Below are 21,783 nucleotides of genomic sequence, written 5' to 3' on the forward strand. Positions count from 1 at the left end.
CTGCGTATAACCCCTCTCTCTAGGATCACTCATATCGTAGCATTCCAACGATTCTGTATTTTCCACCCTCATCCAAGTGTCTCTTGTTCCAGTGTTCCACTTCTCATCGGGTTGCCCTGGTTCCCAAGCAACTGACCTTACTGAGCTGGTAGCACTCTGTGTGTGTGTGTGTGTGTCTCTGTGTGTGTGTAGATGGATAGATAGATATACAAATATAGATAGATAGATAGATAGATAGATAGATTGGCTCCCTTACAGATAGGGTGAGAAGCTCAGTCATTCGGGAGGGACTCAGAGAGTAGAGCCACTGCCCCTCCATGTCGAAAGGAGTCAGTTGAGGTGCCTTGGGCATCTGGTGAGGATACTTCCCTCAGGAGGTTTTTCGGCCATGTCTCACTGGCGGGGGGAGGCCTCGGGGCAACCCAGGTCACGCTGGGGGATTTAAATCTCTTGGCTGGCCTCAGGATTCCCCCGGAAGAGCTGGTGGAAGTCACTGGGGAGAGGGGGGCCAAGTTGTTGTTTTTTTTGCTGAGTCTGCTGCCCCCGCGACCCGGACTTGGATAAGCGGTGGACGACGAAGACGATACATGCCTTTTCTATGTTCAAGTAACTGCTTTGAAAGAAAAGACCTTATGTAAAGACTTGTATATTATTGATGTAGAGGTAACTTTATTGACTAACTCTCAGTCAATTTCTGCGACGTAGTCAGTTACACTAGCATCTTTGTATGGTTGTAGTGCTGTTTAAAGGAAGCCAGACTCAGAGACTTGGACATAAGACCAGATTTTCAACTGATAATGGCGCTAAGTGAACAGACGTGAAATACTAAAGCCAACTGGATCGCATGTGACCTGAGGGAACTGTAGTTATTTTGGTGAATTTTTCAACAGGCCCACCATCAGTTCTTAAAAAAAAAATTGATTTATGACCTAAATACCCGCGCAACGAATCCTGGCATGTCCCAGCTGATTTGTATTGACAAATTCTTTTCACTTTCAGGTAACAAAAGATTTCCTCTCGAAATAATTAAATTGCAACAACAACCTGGTAAGTTTTGACTTGCGAAACTAAATTTATTTTTTTTAAAAAGCACACAACCGTTTTTTTTAATGTATTCTTTTTTTTTAGGATTTGATGACGGCTTCGTAATGCCACGCCCCTAAATAATACCATTATTTAAACAAAGAATGGGATTTCATATGGTAGAAAATATGTCAGGGGATTCAACGTCTGGTTTTCTCTTACTATGGTTATTTAATTTGACTGAGCCAATAATACTTTAACGTGAAATACAAACGTGCATTCAGGATGAAGTATTGCTGAATTTTAAGCAGGCAAGCTACTCGGCTACCCGAATACGCCAAGTCCATCCCCGCCCTCTTCAACCCACCCACTTCTTCACAAAACAGGAAGATAACCAGACCGAAACGGAACGAAATTCTTCTCTTGAAATGAAAACACAGACTGATCATTGACAACCTGTAGAGGGACCTAAGTCACACGTAGAGTTACATCGTCTGGTAGACGGACAACCCTTTGTTGAGTTAAACGCTCGCTGAATATTCAGCTTTTGCAGGGAGCGAAGCAGCTGTTAGCTCCCCAGGTTAGCTCGTTGGCTAAGGGGAATATCGATATTGTCCGGCTTGGTTGCGCAAGTCTGCTGGTTGCGAACATTACACCATGGGATCCCGAGCGTCCACGTTACTCCGAGAAGAGGAAATCGAGGAAATTAAAAAGGAGACTGGTTGTAAGTTGAGTTAAGAAAAATTGAGTTACTGTGCTGAAAAAGACTGAAACACCAATAAGTTAACCTTTATGCTAATACGCTAACTATTACCCAGTCACTACGGTTTAGCAGTTCCCAAAGCTAATGGATGAAATGTCCCCTAAATTACTGGAAAATATGTTCATAGCATTAATTGCATGACTTAAAAAGAGCAAAGTGCAATCGCCTGCTGAATGACATGGAAGTTAGTCAGTGTCACCTCTGATGGCCATGATTGACTCGTGGGTTAATGAGGGGATAATACATTTCATGTATTTATTTTGGTTGTGTGGTTGAACTTATTTTGTGTCCTCCCTTCAGTTTCCCACAGTCAGATCACGCGCCTTTACAGCCGCTTCACCAGTCTGGATAAGGGAGAAAACGGCACCCTCAGGTAAGTAATTATAATTAGAGCCAGATTCCAGATATGCTTTGTTCCTTTTCCAGCCATTTGTCAGGTAACGGGTCAAACCAGCAGGTAGTTTTCCTTCACTTTTATAATTGTTTATACTTGACCATGATGCTTGCTTGACACTGGCTTCGTCTGAGTTGTGTCTGTCTACTTAAACATTTTGCTGTCCATAATGCAATGGATCGCTGGATTTGGATTGATATGCATTCAGAGTTATTTTATTATCCATAGTAAGACTTTTGTAGTCTCTAGTAAGACATATTAACCGTGCTAATTAATTTTTCATTTTTTTTTAGTGACATTGTATTGTTATTACGATAAATAAAGGTGGACTGTCACAGTTGAGCATGATCATTTTTAATCAGGTTCCACAGTGATCGCTAGGAAATGTTTATTTTTGCACAGGCAGGTTTTGAGTATTCACCTAGGACCTCCATGTGACATTTCTTCAGTTTGTAATTAACTCCAAGCTCTCACTTCCTCCATCTGAGCAGACAAATAATAGGTAAAGAAACAGGTAATAATTAATCAAAATCAGAATACTCTTTTGATCCCCGTGGGGGAAAAGTGTTAATGTTGCATAGGCTGAAGTTTGAGACTTTGGTTCAGTGGTTTTGTAAAAGTCATTCTTTTGAAAGATGTTGTGTTTACATATAACAATTCTTGACTCTACTTGCCCTTGCCCGGAAGCTTTTAGTACCAGCATGCAGTAAAGTAAAGCCTCATTTAGATCCAAGGTGACTTTATCATTCATCAGTTGTCACAACAGTAATATTATACATTAATCCCATCAGGCCAACTTCTTTTCTAAACTTCCAACCTGACAGAGCACTGATTTAAATACTTACTAGGATTGAACAATGCTGGTTTGGGCTGGAATGTAGACAAAAACCCAAATACTAACTCATAGCTCCACTAACTGTCTTATGTTGCACCTTCACTCCATGATATCTCCTTATGTGTGCAGTCGAGAAGACTTCCAGAGGATCCCAGAGTTGGCCATCAATCCTCTAGGAGACAGAATCATCAATGCATTCTTTCCCGAAGGGTGAGCTGTTCTTATTATTTACTCCTTGGTGTCACAACCACCACAAACCAGTGCCAACACTGAATCAGGCTTTTGTGCCTTTTAGTTGTGGCTGCTTGTATCTAGTCTTTTCTACCGTTATCTTCATCTTAGCCACTGTGTTGAATTCTTTCAGTTGTTTTCTCAATGAATCAAGTTAAGAACAGCGGTGGGAGGGTCTGTGAAGTGGTGCTAGGTTACCTACTTCTATTTCATTGTGTTACCCACTGAGGTAATCTGATCAGACACAAAAGGTCATTTTTCTGTTATCTAGCTTTAGTTAATAATTATTATCCCCAGTGATGACATTTATCAGGTTGTAATTTTATTTCCGTTTTTCAGGGAGGACCAGGTAAATTTCAGGGGTTTTATGCGGACCTTGGCTCACTTTCGACCGATTGAGGACAATGAGAAGAACAAGAACCCCACCAGCGAGCCCCTCAACAGCAGGACAAACAAGCTGCTATGTGAGTGACTAAGATCATTGAGCACTGTCATTAACATTAACAGGATTTCACCAGATTTGTGTCTAATAACTTTTTTTTTCCCACCAGTTGCTTTTCGTTTGTATGACCTGGACAGGGATGACAAAATCTCCCGGGATGAGCTGCTCCAGGTGAGTGAATTAATTGTTGTGTAAATACGTTGCTGAATCACAGTACGGCTTGTAGAAACAATTGCTCTACGCACAGCAAACAAATAACAATTGCTTTTCAGATGTGACTTTGTTTTTAAAAATCTATGATTTCTAAAAATCTCAGATTTGCTATTCTTTCCATCTTTACCAAGGGAGCAAATGCTATTGAGCAATGTCAGTGTCAAAGAGCGTGTTTTCACTGGCTCACTTCGGGTCAGGTTGGGTGGGGTCGGGTCGGTACGGCTCAGTACGGGTGTGTTTCCACTAGCATTTGGTACCACGTCAGTGTGGGTGGACTCACCGGCCGAGAGTTCCCCGGCGTAATTTGTGTGTGACACAACAATAACAATGGAGGACATGGGAGCAGCGTGGTGCCTGTTGCTTGGTCAGTGGTTTTTTACTTAAACTAAAAGTAAGGGATGACAGACAGGCAAGGCTTAAAGCGGCAAAACAGAACAACCAAGGAAAAGTATAAAAGACTATACCAAGCGATTGACCAGTATTCCACCGAGGCTAAGATGGTGCAGAGTAGACAACGTAAGCGGGTAAGTTACCCAGTCAGCGTCCTGCTATGTGTTTACGTCACATTTTAGTCCCGGCTCACTTGGAAACCCAGCGGAGCAGGGACCAAAATAATAACAGTTAGTACTGTGTTGGGCCCCGTGTCCACGGGGCCAAAACGACCCAAACTGAGCCGAAGCGAGCTAGTGGAAACACGCCCAAAGAGCGCCAGAGAGACAGGGATTTTCACGCTGACAACAAGACTTCACCCTTGTGTTGATCATGGTGTGATATCTTCCCTTAACTATGGGTTGATATTTCCTAAACAAAGTAATATCCTGTATTTGGTCTTTCTCTGCTCCCACTCTGTTATTTGTTGTCCCTGTGTGAAGCTTTTTGGTTTCAGTGACATTGTGTGACCTGTAATTGCTATAAGCTCTGGAGTTATATGACTCAGACAGATCTCTTGTTTTGCACAAAACATTTCTCTGTCACCTGGTTAAAGTCTGTAACAATCTAAATGCGGAGCTGAAAAATATGTTTGTGCAACTTTTTTCCACTACATAAAACTGTTTGCCCTGTCACTTAAGTGTAGCTGCTGATGACCTGCCATGTAACTCCAAAAACTGCACATTACCTTGTGTATGGCTTAAATTTGTGCAGAATCATAATTATTAATAAAATATCTATTAATTGAATATTTATTGTAATATACTTTTTTTTTCTTTACAGGTCTTAAGAATGATGGTTGGTGTGAACATTTCAGATGAACAGCTCGGCAGCATCGCTGACAGGACCATCCAGGAAGCTGACACAAATGGAGATAACTCAATCTCCTTCAATGAATTTATAAAGGCAAGGCCATCCTCATATAGATTATATACATATTGTATACTGCTGTGTTACAGCAGAAAATTAAACAAAATACAAAGCAGATCAAAGGAGCTGCATGGCTCAGAGGTAGAGTGGCAGTTAAGCAACTCAAGGGTTGCTGGTTCGATCCTCACTTCCCCTGGTGACGGTGTCAAAGTATTCTTGAGCAAGATACTAGCCCTTTATTGCTCCTGATGGCCCTGGGACGGGCTGGCAACCTGTCCTGGGTGCACCTTGGCCTGGGGTAGGCTCCACCTCACCCTGCGACTTTTAACAGATAAGTGGTATAAAAGATGGATGGATAGGCCAAGCAGATCAAACATAATAAATGTTTGAAAATAATTCAGATATTTTGTCACAGACGAAACAGCCAGAAAGCTGTTTAATGTTACGTTGTTACATTTAATTTTTCAATGATTTCCTGTAACTACTGTACAAAACCCTTAATCATGAGATTGAAATTATCATGCTGTCTCTATTAGACATTGCACAACTGCAATCTACAAATGTACTAGCTTTTGGCAGCTAAACTTGATATTCTGATTGTTTTCTTAGGTCTTGGAGAAGGTGGATGTGGAACAGAAGATGAGCATCCGGTTCCTGCACTGAGTTACTTATTTTATTTTATTTTTTTTTTGGTAAATCAACATGTTGGTTGATGTCAGGACACAATCCCATCCAGCTTCTCAGCAGGCGGCTGTGGCCCACAACTCTAGTACTCTCTCAGACAAGCATTTGGTAGATCGTGTCATACATCTTGAGTTTCTGCCTTTGCATCGCTCTGTAAACAAAGGGAAAAGTTGCGTGCCTTTTGTTGTTTTTATGCAATGTTACTATGTACTTTCTTCCCAGTGATGGAACCTTATTTATTAGAGGGCCACTGCTGTTCCACTTTCACATGATTTTATAGCGCAGTACAATAAAGCTTTTTGCTGTTGCAGTGAGTAAGTTTATTCCTGCTCTTCCATGGATACTTGGCACACACTGCATCTTTGTCTGCATAAATATGCAATGGTTCAAAGTGAAACTCGTAAGATGTGTGACTTGAAGTCCAAAACAGTGTTTTTAATGCTAACAGGTTCTTTTAACTCCCTCTCTCTCTGACTTGCAGAAGAGCTAGTCTGACCAGACATCTGTCAGTTTGTCCATAGAAGTAACAGCACCCCTTTCCACACATTTTTAGTGGTTTATTCACTGAAGTGCCAGGGCTTTGGTTGATTCTTGGGAAGTCACTTTCTCACTAGTCAACAGGAACTTATGGCCATGTTGGTGTTTTTGTTTTATGTTTTAGGCTTACTGCCAACAGATTGTAATCCCTACTTTGAATGGCTAGACATCAACCATAGCGAGTGTGACCATTCCTCCAGTAACCATTTGAGAGCCACTCCTATTTCAATATGTTTTTTTTTTTTTTTTTTTAACCCTGCTAATCAATTTAAAAGCTGTGGCTTGTGTTTCAACAAATTGTGGTAAAAATGAAGGTGTCACACAAGATGTTAAAGACTCTTTGAGTAGTATGTGTCTTCCCTATCAACTGTTCTATGTAATACATTTTTAAAAATGTAAAGGTTTTTCCTGCCTAATTTGAGACTTAATATAGCTCTGATTAACAGAGCCAGATCCTTGTAGTAAAAATTGGTCTGTGGACCATTTAGTACGCACATAAACCCAAGATTACGTGCTATGCTGCTCTTAAATAATCGGCTGAGAAATAGTGTTTGGTGATTATATGCACATTTTTTTTCTCTCTTTTCCCCATCAAACCAGTTCCGGATACTACAGCTTATTAAGTGAAGAATATTTTATGTATAGGTTCATATACATGAAAAGGAGTGGACATGTCAAACTTAAATCTTTAACATGAGTTTGTTAAAATCATGTGAGTGCAGAAAGAAAAACTTCAGCAATGTATTAATTGTGGTTATAAATCAAAAAGGATTCATGTTATACAATGTCGGTCTATTATGAAAGCGATTCACATATTTGATTTGAATAAATAAGTGCCATGTTTGCCTTGTGTAATTTATTGGGTTATTATTGTGAACTGCTTTTTGCAGCTGTTGTAGTCAATAGACTGAATATTTGGATGCACAAATAATGTGGTCCAGGTCAGATTATGTAAAATTGAGTTTCATAGTGCATGCATAGCCAACAGTATGACCATGTCATATGACCATGTCATTTAACCCTGAAAATAAAAAGCATGCAGATCCATGACCCGACAAGGCAGGTGCTGAACTGAGGATTTTGTTTGAGCAGAGAGTTCTGAGCTCCGGCTAGAAACATTACCCTTAGGTGCAGAATAATTTAATATAATTGGAGCCCAACAGTTTGCAAGCAGTTTTCTTCCTTGTTCCATCCACTAAATGTCATACTACTATTTCTACATCAGCTCTCAAAAATGTCTTTGAAACACTACTTTGGCCGACAAATGTTGGTATTTTTTTCTGAGTTAATGCTTTCAGAGAAGATCTTATTTTTCTTACAAGGTTGTCAGAAGCAATGTGATGATAAGAAAATAAAAAGTGATTTAGCGTGGTCCTGAAATTACTATTTTTGTGGATTAAGGAATCAAGTCCTGTCTTTTGTCAGGAAAAACAAAATACCATAGTAACAGTCCAATAGCTACATATGAAATTTAATGACAAAGAATATTTGTGAAGGGGGGAATGATATATGATCAAAATAGCTATTAAGTATTCTTGTTTTTTTGCAAGTAATTGAGTAGACTGGTACTGCAATTGATATAAATATTTTCGAGGTTGACGAAGTCGTATTGTATCTTCAAAAATCGTTTACAGGCTTTAGTCTGGAGAAATCCCAAAGTTGTGCCATCGATGGCCAAATAGCGATATAATGAATAGACTTTTGTGAAGAAGGAAGTCGTGAATATTAGGCGTGAAGGATGAATAATCAACTATCAAAGTAGTCTTTACTAGTTAAATCAATAGTGTTCAGCAGTTACCTGGACATGAATAACATTTCTCGCAGATAGCGGTCTTAAGCTAACGCTTTAAAAGATCTTCCGGGGCGGGAGTCAACTTGATTGACACATCTCTGTGTCAATCGCTGCTCATTCTTCTCTTTGCTCGTGGTAGAAGAGCGAAAATGGCGTAGAGCAGAGACTATGCCGAGAAGGGGACTGGGGGTGGGGGGCGGTTTCCTCGGTCTTCTTCATCTCTTCTCCGGGCCTCTATTAAGAAGAACTGATTCGGCATTTTCTCCAATTATTATGTCTTCGACAGGTGGATTCCCTCTGTAAGGAAAAGGGTGACCGATAGGGCTGACATAAATGTGTCATTGAGGAAGAAATCCCCCTGGCATATGTTTACCATTGTGTGCAGCTGCAGCTCACATCACTGTGGATATCTGCATAATTCCGGACCATCCACCAAGGTCAGTGCTGTTTACTAACGTCAGCTTGTGCACCAGCAGCAACCCGCACTCTCTCCTAATTTAGGAAACATGCCATCGTTCTGTAAATGCGAAAATTATCTTATTGTCGAGCCACTGTCTGTAAAATCAGACAACTCAGCTGGAAGACGTTGCACCAAGGCCTTAACTTTGAGTCTCATCAAGTAACACTTGGTGGACTCAACCTATTACCAAAACATACATTTACAGGAAAACACATGCGTTCCAGAAAATATAGAATTCGCTGTCATATTATTTTGGGAGCCTTTAGATCAGTCATCATCTACCTAGCAGGTCTGGAATTTGTCTATACAAGAGATGAAACTATTAGCAAACTAGTTCATCACTAGAAATCCATCGGTAACCATTTTAATCATCATTATGTGCACATCACTCCCATATCCAGCGTCACCATTTTTTACAGGCATCAAATGTGCATTTTCGCCCCTCAGATTTTTCACAAGGATGTATCAATATATTGGTATTGGCCAAAATTTGACTACTTATCTGCCTTCGGCTAATAAGACGGCATTCGTTAAAGATGGCAGTAGTCGATGTTTATCTGTCAACGTGTAAGATCGGCCAAATTATTTCTGACATCAGTACCAATAGAAAGAGAAAATAACTGGCATGAGAAACTTAGAAATTCAGTTATTATTTTATTTATAAAATTCTTATCTTAAATTTACAAATTATAACTGAACTTTGTAAAATAGGTAATATTGTGTGAATGTTTTTTCTAGGATGGATGTTCTGGTAATTGCAGTTGAGAAAGCAGCTGGACCAGACTGGGAGGGATGTCTTCTTTTCATACCAAACTGACACATAGCTCACTTCTGCTGCCGCCTGGGTCTGTGCAAGCAAAGAATGATGAGACGATGTGAAGATGACCTTTTGTGGGCTGCTGGGACATGGGCATCATCCTTCCCCTGGTTCTTGGGACATTGGCCTCATCTCTACCGCAACATCCCCTCCAGTCCTATTCTCTGTCTGCAGCCTGATCATTAGTGAGGATCTGTCTGACTTTCAGGATGCACACATGTAGCTTAACACATACGATCTGGCCGCGTTTGCCAGAAAACCTTAATGCGGAGATTTTCGGTTAGATTTGGCAACGATTCTAATCAGGCTTAATGAAAAAATAGTTAACTCTTTCCCAGTAAGTACAAAACAGTCCCCAAACAGTAATTAGATCAAAGCAGTTTGATAAAGAACAAATTATTATGTTTTTTATGGAAGGGAGTAAGACACAAGATACTGTAGCAACTATCCAGGCCTGTAATTGAATTGATTTGTGTCATCCTTTTGTGCTACCTCATTGCCATAACCAACACCAGTGAGATCAGTACAAGTAGCCTCATGGTAGTCAAGCGCCACAGCAGTTTTACCTTGTTCCTGGATAAGGTAGGGGTTTTGTTTGATATTCACAAATTTATTTTTACTTTTTTTTTTTTTTTGAAAGAACAAAGTAGCCCAAAAAAACCTCTTGATGAACTCAGTTCTGATTTTCTGACTCCCTCAAACTCTGGTCCCCTATGCATTTGTTTCAAGGAAAGTTCCTTGATTGTATTTTAAGTGTTGTTTTTGCTTTTCTCCCTCCTGCTTTATGTTCCAGGTAGAGGAAGAAATGGCAATTTTGATCTTATGACCTAATCTTAGCTCAAATTTTGCAGCCAACAAATGTGGTATTCTCCCCTTTTATAAATTAATAATTTAAAAAAACTTACAACCACCATATAGGGTAGTTTTTCCTCCACATTCTCTACATTTTGTCCGTCCTCCTTGCTTGTGTGTTTTTTCATGTGTTTACAAGCTTTCATGCTCCTGAGCTCCCTAAAAAAAAAACCATCCCATGCCATGTTTTCTAACAACACAAGCACAAATTTCTGCACAAGGAGTGACAGAATTTAAACTTAAGTGCCATGAATGGTGAGACAAACAGTCCAAAAAAACATGGTTTTCTCAGTTTGTCCAGCACCATTTTATCCAAGGTGAGAGATACTCAAAGTGAAGCTTTATTTCAGTTTTCATCTTGAATTCGTTCCTACCTTGAGTAACCCTGCTCTCAATAATCCTGTTTACCTTTTTTGATTTTGTGTAAAAAAAAAAAAAAAAAAAAACTCAAATTTTCCGGGGTTTGTGCAATATTTGATCTTAACTGTCATGTTGTTGACCAAACTGTATATTGTATAAACAAGTGACAAGTTGTTTGAAAGCAACAAAATCACCAATGTCTTCCATTAAGATATGTATAGACTCATGTGCATTAGCTTATTTAGCGGTACTGTGGTGCCACCATTATAGTTGCCATGCATGACTAGTAGTGATGCTTGCTTCACGAAGTATAAAGTTTCAGAAAACCAAAAATAACTGTGGAAATTAAAAGGTTGATACAAACCATATTCAGGCACAGCTTTGCCTGAAAAGACAATTGCAAGGTCTACTTATAAGATGTAGAATAGGTGATTAAGATCCAAATGAATTAGACACTTTCACAGTTAAAATGTACTGATTCAATAAATCAGTTATATGTTAAACAAAACTAAATGTTGTATATGTCTATTGGATTCTCAGCTTTAAACATGCTGAATGAGTTCATTTGTATTCATACACACAAGAACTGAAACGAATTAAGGGTCAACCAATGTGTTTGTCAAGGGCAAATACCAATGATTAATAATGAGACCAATAAACCAATTTTTGGAAACTACACATTTGCAGTAAAATTGAAAATTTTAATGTAAAAATTCAAAATAGCCCAACTTTCCCAGAAATGCATGAAGGCATAAGCTAATTTTTTAACATTGTCTTAAAAAAAGTGCAAGAACCATTTCTCATTGAGCTAACTGAAAATAGCTCCCTGATTTAAATTTTTTGCTGAAATTAGGGTCTTTTTTTTTGCAGATTTTAAATGTACTCATTTTATTGGCAATCTAATTTATTTAAAAAAAGATAATTGTAATAATGCTGAATACTGGATTTGATAATCATTCGATGCCTAAAACAAGCACATAGCCACTATGTTTATGTGCCAGCCAAAACACAAATGAGACATAATGGGAAATGTTGTAGAATTCAATCGTAATATAATTGATAGGGATCCAATGTAGTGTTTTACTCCAAGAAGTTTTTTCCAGTTCAATTGTATTGTACATAACACATCATAGTATGAGGATTGCGAATGTTAATTTCAATCCATAAAATTGTATTGGATTAGAGTTTTAGAAGCAATAACCTACAATAATGCATGAGTTTAGTGCCAGGGTGTAAGTATTAAAAGATTATGTTATCTCTCGTTGAAAGAATCCCCTTCCTCTTTTTTATGCCAACATCAACTATCTAAATTCATATCCCCGTGTTGTATAACGTTTCCACCTATAACAGTTTTGGATCTTTCCTTTAGAAAAGCATATATATAAGGAGAGCTGTAGCACCATATCTCAAATTAAATACTTTCCTGCCTTGTATTCTTTTCCTACCAAACACAAGAGATGCTTTATCGTACATACAATAATTACAATTAAATACTTGTAGCCTCTTAACATGCACCAAACCCTCCCCTTCCTTTAGAAACATGGACTCTAAGTAACTCTGTGGCTGCAAAAGACTGAACAAACTTGTTTGAAAAGCACTTTCTATGTACTGACTTGCACCATCATCATCCTGTCATGACTTTTGTGTTTTAAGAACTCTGTAATGCTCTTCGTGGGGATAAAAACCTCAATTTCTAAGCAAGTAGGCGTTTAGCAACTTGAATATATGGGTTTAAAAATATGCATGATTTAGCAGAAAAATGAATGATTTGTATTGCATGCAATAATCCAACTTTGTAATGTGAATGAGTGTTGTTAGGGTGTGGAAATGTTCCTATCAGATGTTCTTTAACATGGTTTGGGACAATTGTTTGAAATAGTAGCAAGCATGCTGAAGTAGCTTTGAATTGGTTTTACAGACTGAGATATAGTCATGGTATAAACCCCCCCCCCCCCCCCCAAAAAAAAACCCAAGAGTAAGAACAAAATATTTCTGCTCTTTATACTGATGTGTCAAACACAACCGTGACCACAGTAGTGAATGGGTCAACATTTCAATTTAAAAAATAAAGAAAAACAAAAGTCGAAATACTTATGTAAGATGATAAATGATTTGTTGATCAACTTTTCCACTGAGGTGGAGGACTGTGTAGAAACTATGCACTCCAGAGGGAGGAAACGGGCATGCTTATTATGTGTGAGCCTCTTGTCTGGTTTTGTATTAATTAAAAGAAATCTCTGTATCAGAAACTCAGCAATAAAATGCAGCATGGTGCCAACTGGAAGTCTCAATATTCCTCTTTACTGACTTTATACATTGCACATTAAAGTGGTTGCATGAAAAAAAAAATCGATATGGTTGTGACTGCCGACCTGTCCAGGGTGTGCCCTGCCTCTCGCTTGAAAGCCGCTGGGAAAGCCCCCCCCCCCCCCCCCCGACCCTGAACAGGATAAGCGGAAGAAAATGGATGGATGGATGGATGGATGGATGTGCACTCTGAGGAACACACACAAAATGCAATGCATCACACTCCATGACCACGAGAGGGGGAAACAAGATGCAACAAAGAGCGGAAACACAAATTACTGCATGATGAAAATGTCTGTATCAAGCTGAAAACATCAGATTTTCCTCTGTCACCAGATTATTATGGTTATTTGCTGGTTGAACCAGGTTCTCACTCATATTGATGTATGACAATCATGCATTTATGTACAATACCACCTCTTCCCAACTTGAAGCAGAAAGGAGATATTTGGGGAAGGGGACCGGACTTTCATCGCACTGGCAAGGCAAGGCAAGGCAATTTTATTGTGCAGCCCGTTATCACAAACAGTTTGTCTCAAAGGGCTTCACATGGCATCATAACAACATCCTCTGCCCTTAGACCCTCACATCGACTGAGGAAAAACTCCATCACTGGTGTGATGAAAGAGACGTATAGTAACAGACAACGAAGGAGAGGAATAGTGAAGCGCCCAGGAAATCTCGCCATGCGTTTTTCCTTCCTCAAACATCTGCATGATTATTTCTGTATTGTCCTCCAGTCCCGCTATTTTTTTCCCCTTATAGGCTAATCCTCTCCTTCGCGTCTTCATCCCGCTCCCCGGTCCCCTTCCGCTTCACGCAACTTGCGGTTAAACAAAAATATCCGAACGGGATGAAATCAATCCATGTGTGCACATTGATCAAACCTAAGAAGAAAGAACAAGGCAGGAATAACTGTATTGTCTAAAACTATTTAATGGAAACACAGAACAAACAATAATATACAACACAAGTAAGACTAAGGGGGAGTCAATGGAGAACCTGGACAGAGTGAAGTCTACACTGCATGTGCACCCTGCTTGTCTGATTGGCTTGCAATGCTACTGCTGAACAGTCTACTCCTCATGTGCATCAGGTGATCAAGCTGTGCTTCAATCTGCAATCTCACCTGCAGTGAAAAAGAGAAGAAATTTGTGCTTACACACTTATACATCTGGGTTTTTCCTAATAATATCGTTCATTCCTGCCTGGATTTTCCTTGTAGACGACTAATTACGTCACGGCCGAGCACACAGAGAAAAATCCAAAATTGAAAATTCAAGTTCTGACTTCCTTTTGCACTAAAATGGTTCTTCAGTCCAGCTAAAACAGATACATTTTTTTAATCACCCGTTAAACAAGGTCTGTGTATATCTCAAGGTGAAAAATAAGTCATAATGCCTTATTCTCTAATCTCAATAAAAAAGAACACAAAACTTTACAGAATTTGACAACTTTTATATGACTTTTAACTTTTAAATATACCCATTAGCAACTCTACCTTGGAGTGTTAGCACACCTCCATCAAAGGTCATCACACATACATTTACCTTAAAATGGTCTTTGCCTATACTTATATAACTTGGTTTGTATAAAACATCGCTATTAGGCACATTGGAACTAGCTTTTAGTGTATATCCAAGTTACAGTTGGGAAAGTAATTCTGATTATGAATCTGATTCTACAATTATAGCTTCCCATAATTTGAAATTATTACAACGTGTATGATTTGTGAATGCCCAGCCATTTTGTAGAAAATTGTGTTAGAAGACTTTTGATGGCGGTATGCTAACACTTCCCACCCACCATCATTCATTGTATCGTGCTTGTAAGTATTAAGCTCGTTTCTGGTCTTCGTCAGGATCACCATAATCATTACATCTTATTTACATGAAGCCATTCACAGTTTTGTCTCACCTCATTCATGCGTTCTCCAAGTGGCTTCAGATCAAATGTGAGTGTAGTTGCTTTCACCATTGAACTGCTGTTGAGGATGTAACTGCAAATAAAAACAGGAAAAGGAAACATTGTGATGAAGTCCATATAGAGGAAATAAAGCCAATCCTCATAACTCCTGACAGCAACACATGTGAAGTCAATATGCTCAGTGTGCTCAGCAGAGGTGTCGAGGCTTACCAGCTGATATTGGCTTTGAGGAGAAGAAAGATGGAGCGAATCATGGCCATATGTAATGGGGTGGCGTGAACGACTTTCCCCAGAACACTGCAGCAGTTACGGCACTTAACAGAACTGTAGATGCTGGAAGTGAACGGGGGTGGTGAATACACTGCCCACTAACTGCTTCTCACAAAATGTTGCAGAAGAAAAAAAACTGTATTAAACAGGTTTTAAAACACTTTTTTTTGTTTAAGGAGATTGGCTTTTCATTGCACTTTGAGTCAGTTTTACCTATGGTAAAAATTCTTTAGAATCATCATGCCACTACACTCACCAGTGAAAGGTAATATCAGTGGTCTTGAGATATGGTTATCAGGCATGTCCATTTGATGGACGCAGGCTATGCACTGAGTTAGCATGCAAGCCTTTCGTAAATAAAATCCGTGATTGTCTTGCTGATGCGCTCATTATTATCCTCTGAAACCCTCCGTGGACTGAATCTTCCCTTCTTTAGGGAACTGCACCTCACTTCCTCACTCTTGCTCATGTGTTTATAGTTTCCTTATCACTCCTTGAATATTTAATTTCTCTTGATATTTTTTCCATCCTGTTTGAAAAAAAATTGAAAAAGGTTGCCTCCATTTGTTGCCTATCTTTAGGTTTTTGCCTTTATTAAAATGTGTTGGGGGGGGGGGGTCCTGACTCAAATTACAGGTTTAAAGACAGATCTGTATGGACTGCCTGTAAATTTGTACACAAGGGTGTCATCTTCAGGGTTGAAGACAACAATAGAAGACAGTCCCTCTTTACAAGAGCACCCAGTTGGTAAAACCAAGATGACATTATAATGTCTTTAAAAAAAATTGTTCACCCACCAATTAGCCAGTTTTCCTTCATGACCCGACTCCATTTTACCACTGACAACCACATCATTGGTAACTCCTGAGGGAAGACGAACAGCAGTGTCAAAATACTGTACAGCGAGCAGTTACCACAAACTGTATAGGAAAATCTATGCATGATCTGCTGTCATCACCACTCAACTCTAGTTTTGTTAAAGCTGGAACCCATTTCTATTTAAAAAGGTTCAGATATTGTGGTGTATTATTGTAAAAGAATATTATTAAACATTTATGATGGACTGCACAGTAATCGCCCTGTGACGGACTGGCGACCAGTAAATGGTAATGGTTGGTAAATAGAATATGATTTTTTATATATTTCACTCAAGAAAACAAATAGAGATGTTACATTTGTATGGAAACAGAAGTTGGACCAAAAAAAGAAAGGCCAGACTGTCAAAAGCTGGCCAATGAGGGGCCCAGCAACCAAATTGGAGTCACAGTTAGATGTGATTTGGGCCACTAGATGTAATGACAATATAATTTAAATATGTAGGCTCCTGCATGTTCTCTCTTTTGTCTGTGTAGATTCTCTCAGGGTAGTCCGGCTTTCTCCCCCATACCAAAAACATGCTTATAAGGTTAAATGGAGACTACTCTAAATTGCCTGTAGGTTTGCCTGTGAGCGTGAATGGTTGTTTACCTCTCTATGTGAACCCTGCTACAGACTGGCTACTGATATTTTTTAATATCATTTTGCTTTGAATTTGCCCTAAAACTGTAATTTATTTTGTAAATGAAAAAATATATGTAGTTGTTGTGTTTATCTCAACTATGAAATCTTGTGTTTTGAGTCTCATGGACAGTATCAGACACAAATCTCGCCCACCACCACACCGCTGTGTACAGCAACAGCAGGTACATTTATTTGCATTATTTACTGGAATCAACAACTACGAATCAGATTTTAAGTGAACTTACTCAGACACATGATGAAGTCCATACATTTGACCTCTCCACAAACGCCGAGGGAGTCTGCCAAAACCGTGCTGCAGTGCTTACAATGGAGGGTCATCAACTGTTGATCTGTCTCAGAGGGAAGCTTCATGTCATCGCTACGTTTGATTAAAACACTCGCATCAAACTCCATATTTGCGGAGTGTTAAAGAACCTAGCTTCTTAGCGCGCTTGAGGATTTGAATCCAGGAAGTCAACAGGAAATCCCGTCCTGCGATTTTTTTTTCTTTTTTTCCCCGTCCTGCGATTTTTTTCTTTTTTTTCCCCGTCCTGCGATTTGCTGACACCTCTGGATCAATATGACATATTTAAAATGGCCGCGTTCGACCGATGAACATTCACTTGATAAAATAATGAGTCACTAAAGAGTGAAATAATGACCTACTAAACGTTCATCGATGGACGATGGCATTTTTTCCAAAATTATGTTTAAAAAGGAAAGGATTAAAAAATTATTTTCTGATTGGCTGTGCGTCTGTATTGCGCACACTCAGTAGCCAATCAAGGAGCTCCCAATGCTCCGTTTTGAATCCGGCAATTTTAACCGTCAGGCGCCGCCACAGCTCCGTGTGAATGGGAGGAATACAACGGTAGTAAACCTCACACCGACTTCTTCTCTGGCGAATTTAATCGTCGTTTCAGTATGGAACTGGACTCAATGAAATATGCAGAACTGCGAAGTCTGGCAAAGCAGCTCGGGCTCAAAGCGAATATGAAGGTAATAAAACGCTTGTAATGTAGTTGGTAAGAGCTAAGAGATATTGCGCTATAGCTTAAGGATTGCTAACCTGTACTGGTAATTAGTTAGCCTATATAATTATGTTACCTAAAAATGTTTTGCTTAAAAATGCTCTCACTTGTGGTCTATAAATAGGCTGATAAATTGCTGAAAGCGATCAAGCAGCATTACCAACAAGGGAAAGATGGGGAGCAGGTAAACTATGCAAAATGACTCTATCAATGATGCTCGTTCGCCTGATCCGCGTTGACAATGTCCGTCGTTTTCCAGGGACAAGAGGAAGAAGCTTGCGTTGCTGTTGTCCGAGAATGGAAAAGTGCGGACGAATGCAATGTAGAAGATACTCAGGCCACAGTGTTTGTGAACACTCGCCGTGGGAAAGGAGACGCGTCAAAGAGACGAATCTTTGAAGTGGCAACAGAGGGTGATGCCAAGTTACAGCCTAGTGTAGATGAGGTATCACATTATTGTGTATTCACCTACTACAACTAACGATGCTCTAATAATGTGCATTTTTCTGAGCTGGAGTTATACTAGTTAGAACAAATGTCATTATTATACATAGGCTTGTCTGTTACTGTCATTTCCTTGTATTAAGGACGATGTTTAAACAAAATTGCTGTTGCTTTAAGGATGAGGATGAAGTAGATGCACCTAAAAAGCACAGAGTGTCCTCTCCCAGGGGTGCTGAAACCTCAGAGAAACAGTCTCCTCCGAAGCCAGTGACCACTTCCAGACAGCAGCAACAAGGCATCAAGGATGGAACACCTGTGCAACTTGATACAGGTCAGTAACAGTTCAAGAGTATGTAAGAGTGTTTAGTATCTAATTCTGCCACTTAGAAGTGGTTCTTAAGCTAGGATTGTTGATTGCTGTGGCATTTGGTTGTGGATACTTGGAGTTAAAGCCTGGACAACTATGACCTTAATCTTTAGAGACACTTTGAAATAGCCTGTTCTGTCTGGAGTAGATCATATGCTTTGTTTTTTAAATACATATTAAAAAAAATAAACAACTTTCCAGGGAATGCTCCAAATGTGGCCAAAGCTGGTAAAATCCCTCGCCTCAAAGGGCTTCAGAAGAAACAGTCCCTGAAAACAGTCACTCCAAGTAAGTTTTTATTCTTCCCATTTATTTATTTCTCCATCACCCCCATTTTGGACCTCTAACTCAGAAATATGTTTTGTAAATTTTCTCCTATACAGACTTCAAAAAACTCCATGAGGCTCACTTTAACAAGATGGAGTCCATTGACTCGTATGTCCAGCGAAAGACCAAGCACATGGAGACCCTCAGAAACTCTGTTAAAAAATTGAAAGTAGGCAACCACTTCTAGAGAGTCTTTGTCGGCTGTATTTATTCAGAAATTTAAATCTGATTTGTATTTTTAGATGCTCTCTGACAAAACTAAACAGCAGCAACAAATTAATGGTGAAACTCAAGCGGTGAATATCAGGTGTTGGGCATCCTGATTCTACTCATGCAGTTGCAGTGTGTGAATTGCTGACTTATCTGGATATATATTCTGTAGAACGGGAAACGGAGTCATACATCCATGTTCAGCCCTGTTCTGGAGAATAAGAGTGCAGCTGAGGACAAAAGGAGAGCCACTCTACTCTCTGCTGGTAAAGCTCAGCGGAACAAACCTGCCGTGAAGGAAGATGCTCCGTTCAGACCATCTGTCCTCTCTACTCGTAGGATCAATGTTCGGTGAGTCACTCTCTGCTTCTGCTAGGAAGAATTGGTCACTAGACAAGTCAGAAAGTAGCCAGCTACTTATTTTTCCTGCCTTGATTCTTGACTAATCAGTGACACACTCAGAATGACTTCCCATATGTTGATTGTACAACAATCCATTGTGTTTGCGAGCAGGTTCTCTGAGGTCACTCACGACAATGAGTTCAAGAAGTCTTTGGTGAAAACCCCAGCACGCATGTCACTCTGCGTGGCCTCAAGTACCCCACAAAAACAGACCGGCAATGGTAATAATATGAAGACTTCAACTTCTTCTACAACAAAAACTCCAGGTACATTTTTACATAAGTTGGCATGTAAGTTTCCCTTGTCTCAAAGTCCGTGGGGTTTTAATTAATTGCCTAAAATAAGGTCACACATGCTGAAGATGGTTTAACATTAAGTTATCCAGCCTAAACATGTCTGCAAGTACCACATGTGAATTTTGAAGATTTTCGTCTTATGAAGGCAGTCATTAACAGGTGGCTAAGGATACTAGAGAGGTTGACGAGGACGTAAATGTCATCCTGTTTGAAGAGGCACAAATTTTGAGATATTGAAGTTGTGTCCGTGGTGTAGTTTATTCATAGTGTAATGTCATAACTTTGTACTGACGATTGCGTTTGTGCTTCAAAATCATAAGTGGTGTCCCCTTCTCTCGTTAATCCAGTGTAAAAATCTCTCATCTTTTGTGTAAAGGAAACCCATGGTGAAGCCATGCTCTGTGTTGGCCTACAAAAATACTTGGAGATTTACTACAGATATTGATGATTTTTATGTGTTTTCTTGAACTGAAAGGACCGTATATTTTCACGGGATACACAAGTGTAACTCCTGGAACCCAGAAAAAAACAAGCTTTGATCTGAAGGCAAGTCTCTCCCGCCCCCTCAACTACAAGCCGCACACAGGTAAAAAAACAAAACAAAAAAATCACTTATCAATTTCCCAGATTGACTGAAAAAAATTAGCACTAGAAAACAAAATGTTGTAAACATAATATATATATATATATATATATATATATATATATATATAAATATACACATATAAATATATATATACATATATATAAATATACACATATACATATATATAAATATACACATATAAATATATATACATATATATTTATATGTGTATATTTATATATATATATATATATATATATAAATATACACATATAAATATATATATACATAAATATATATGTATATATAAATATATATACATATATATTTATGTATATATATATTTATATGTGTATATTTATATATATATATATATATAAATATACACATATAAATATATATATACATAAATATATATGTATATATAAATATATATATCTAAATATATCTATCTATATATATAAATAAATATATATCTATCTATATCTATATATCTATATATATCTATCTATATATATCTATCTATATATATCTATCTATATATATCTATCTATATATATCTATCTATATATATCTATCTATATAGATATATATATATAGATATATATATATCTATATATATATATCTATCTATATATATATCTATCTCTATCTATCTATCTATCTATATCTATCTATCTATATATATATATATATATATAATCACCCCCCCCCCCCCCTTTGTATTAGGTAAACTGAAGCCATTTGGAGAGGCTAAAGAGAACACAGCTGGAAACAAGTCTCTAACCTCAAACTCCCATCAAAAGAATTACAAGCAGCACAAAGTCCAGACAAGGTATGTCTAAAAACGTATGTGTATCTCTGAAAATGTAGTTGTGAGAGCGCTAGTCGCTTACTGTTGTTTCTTTTTCAAGGGAGGACAGAAGAGCAAAACACACTGACGCCCGAAAACAGAAGAAAGAGAGCATGCTTGGTGCCAGAAGAGGCCTTGTGATGATGTAAATGCATCAAGCTTGTTAGCAGATGTGTGTACAGCCTGTAGTTCTAGTGTAAATACTTTGTTGTCTGCTTTCATTTCAGAAGTCGCTTTAGTCCCTCTATTTAGTGGACAAGCTTGCTGTTGTGCTTCTGTTCAAGCTAAATGTGCAATGTTAGAACTCATGACTTAGATCAAATACTTTAAAGCCTGCAAGTTATGCATTTACAAACCTGTCATGTTCAGCTGGATTGAAAACTTGTAATTTTGTCTTTTTTTAAAGTTTCTTTTTATTTGGTTTTAAATTTTGGGGGTTGTGTGAAAAGACTAATGGAAAAAGACTTGTTTGCATTCTCAGTTGTTGGATTAAAATCTTATTCCTTTTTTCAAGTGTAATGATTTTAATATGGGTGTGAATTCTTGATACTGAATTGTTTCT

General features: G+C 38.5%; 3 protein-coding genes and 1 long non-coding RNA gene across 5 annotated transcripts; 3 read left to right on the forward strand and 1 right to left on the reverse strand.

Moving 5' to 3' along the window:
• The first annotated feature begins 572 nt into the window (after positions 1 to 572).
• Positions 573 to 7,585, forward strand: chp1 (calcineurin-like EF-hand protein 1). Of its 2 annotated transcripts, XM_086183102.1 has the most exons (8): positions 573 to 606; positions 1,000 to 1,047; positions 2,087 to 2,159; positions 3,145 to 3,225; positions 3,586 to 3,710; positions 3,798 to 3,859; positions 5,114 to 5,236; positions 5,810 to 7,585. In XM_086183102.1, exons 1-8 carry the CDS (start codon positions 588 to 590, stop codon positions 5,861 to 5,863), a joined length of 585 nt encoding a protein of 194 aa, XP_086039228.1. In that variant the 5' UTR covers positions 573 to 587; the 3' UTR covers positions 5,864 to 7,585. The 2 variants fall into 2 exon arrangements, with proteins under 2 accessions (XP_086039228.1, XP_086039226.1); XM_086183100.1 differs by lacking the exons at positions 573 to 606; positions 1,000 to 1,047 and adding an exon at positions 1,327 to 1,747 and having other exon boundaries at positions 5,810 to 7,567.
• A 765-nt stretch (positions 7,586 to 8,350) lies between these two features.
• On the forward strand, positions 8,351 to 12,657 carry LOC147246214 (uncharacterized). The gene is made up of 2 exons (XR_015109879.1): positions 8,351 to 8,650; positions 9,412 to 12,657. It is a non-coding gene; the product is annotated as an uncharacterized LOC147246214 (long non-coding RNA).
• Positions 12,658 to 13,937: 1,280 nt separating this feature from the next.
• On the reverse strand, positions 13,938 to 17,383 carry oip5 (opa interacting protein 5). The gene is made up of 6 exons (XM_086182021.1): positions 17,368 to 17,383; positions 16,951 to 17,275; positions 16,003 to 16,069; positions 15,146 to 15,268; positions 14,927 to 15,008; positions 13,938 to 14,138 (listed from the first exon to the last, which is right to left on the reverse strand). Exons 2-6 carry the CDS (start codon positions 17,117 to 17,119, stop codon positions 14,028 to 14,030), a joined length of 552 nt encoding a protein of 183 aa, XP_086038147.1. The 5' UTR covers positions 17,120 to 17,275; positions 17,368 to 17,383; the 3' UTR covers positions 13,938 to 14,027.
• Positions 17,384 to 17,499: 116 nt separating this feature from the next.
• nusap1 (nucleolar and spindle associated protein 1) lies at positions 17,500 to 21,734 on the forward strand. The gene is made up of 11 exons (XM_086182018.1): positions 17,500 to 17,704; positions 17,861 to 17,920; positions 17,996 to 18,181; positions 18,358 to 18,511; positions 18,749 to 18,835; positions 18,931 to 19,043; positions 19,257 to 19,435; positions 19,598 to 19,752; positions 20,258 to 20,368; positions 21,098 to 21,203; positions 21,283 to 21,734. Exons 1-11 carry the CDS (start codon positions 17,630 to 17,632, stop codon positions 21,368 to 21,370), a joined length of 1,314 nt encoding a protein of 437 aa, XP_086038144.1. The 5' UTR covers positions 17,500 to 17,629; the 3' UTR covers positions 21,371 to 21,734.
• The last annotated feature ends 49 nt before the right edge of the window (positions 21,735 to 21,783 follow it).

The sequence above is a fragment of the Aulostomus chinensis genome, chromosome 17 (assembly GCF_037954235.1).
Source record: "Aulostomus chinensis isolate RoL2024-O1b breed Wild chromosome 17, RoL_Achi_v1.0, whole genome shotgun sequence".
NCBI classification, from domain to species: Eukaryota; Metazoa; Chordata; class Actinopteri; order Syngnathiformes; family Aulostomidae; genus Aulostomus; species Aulostomus chinensis.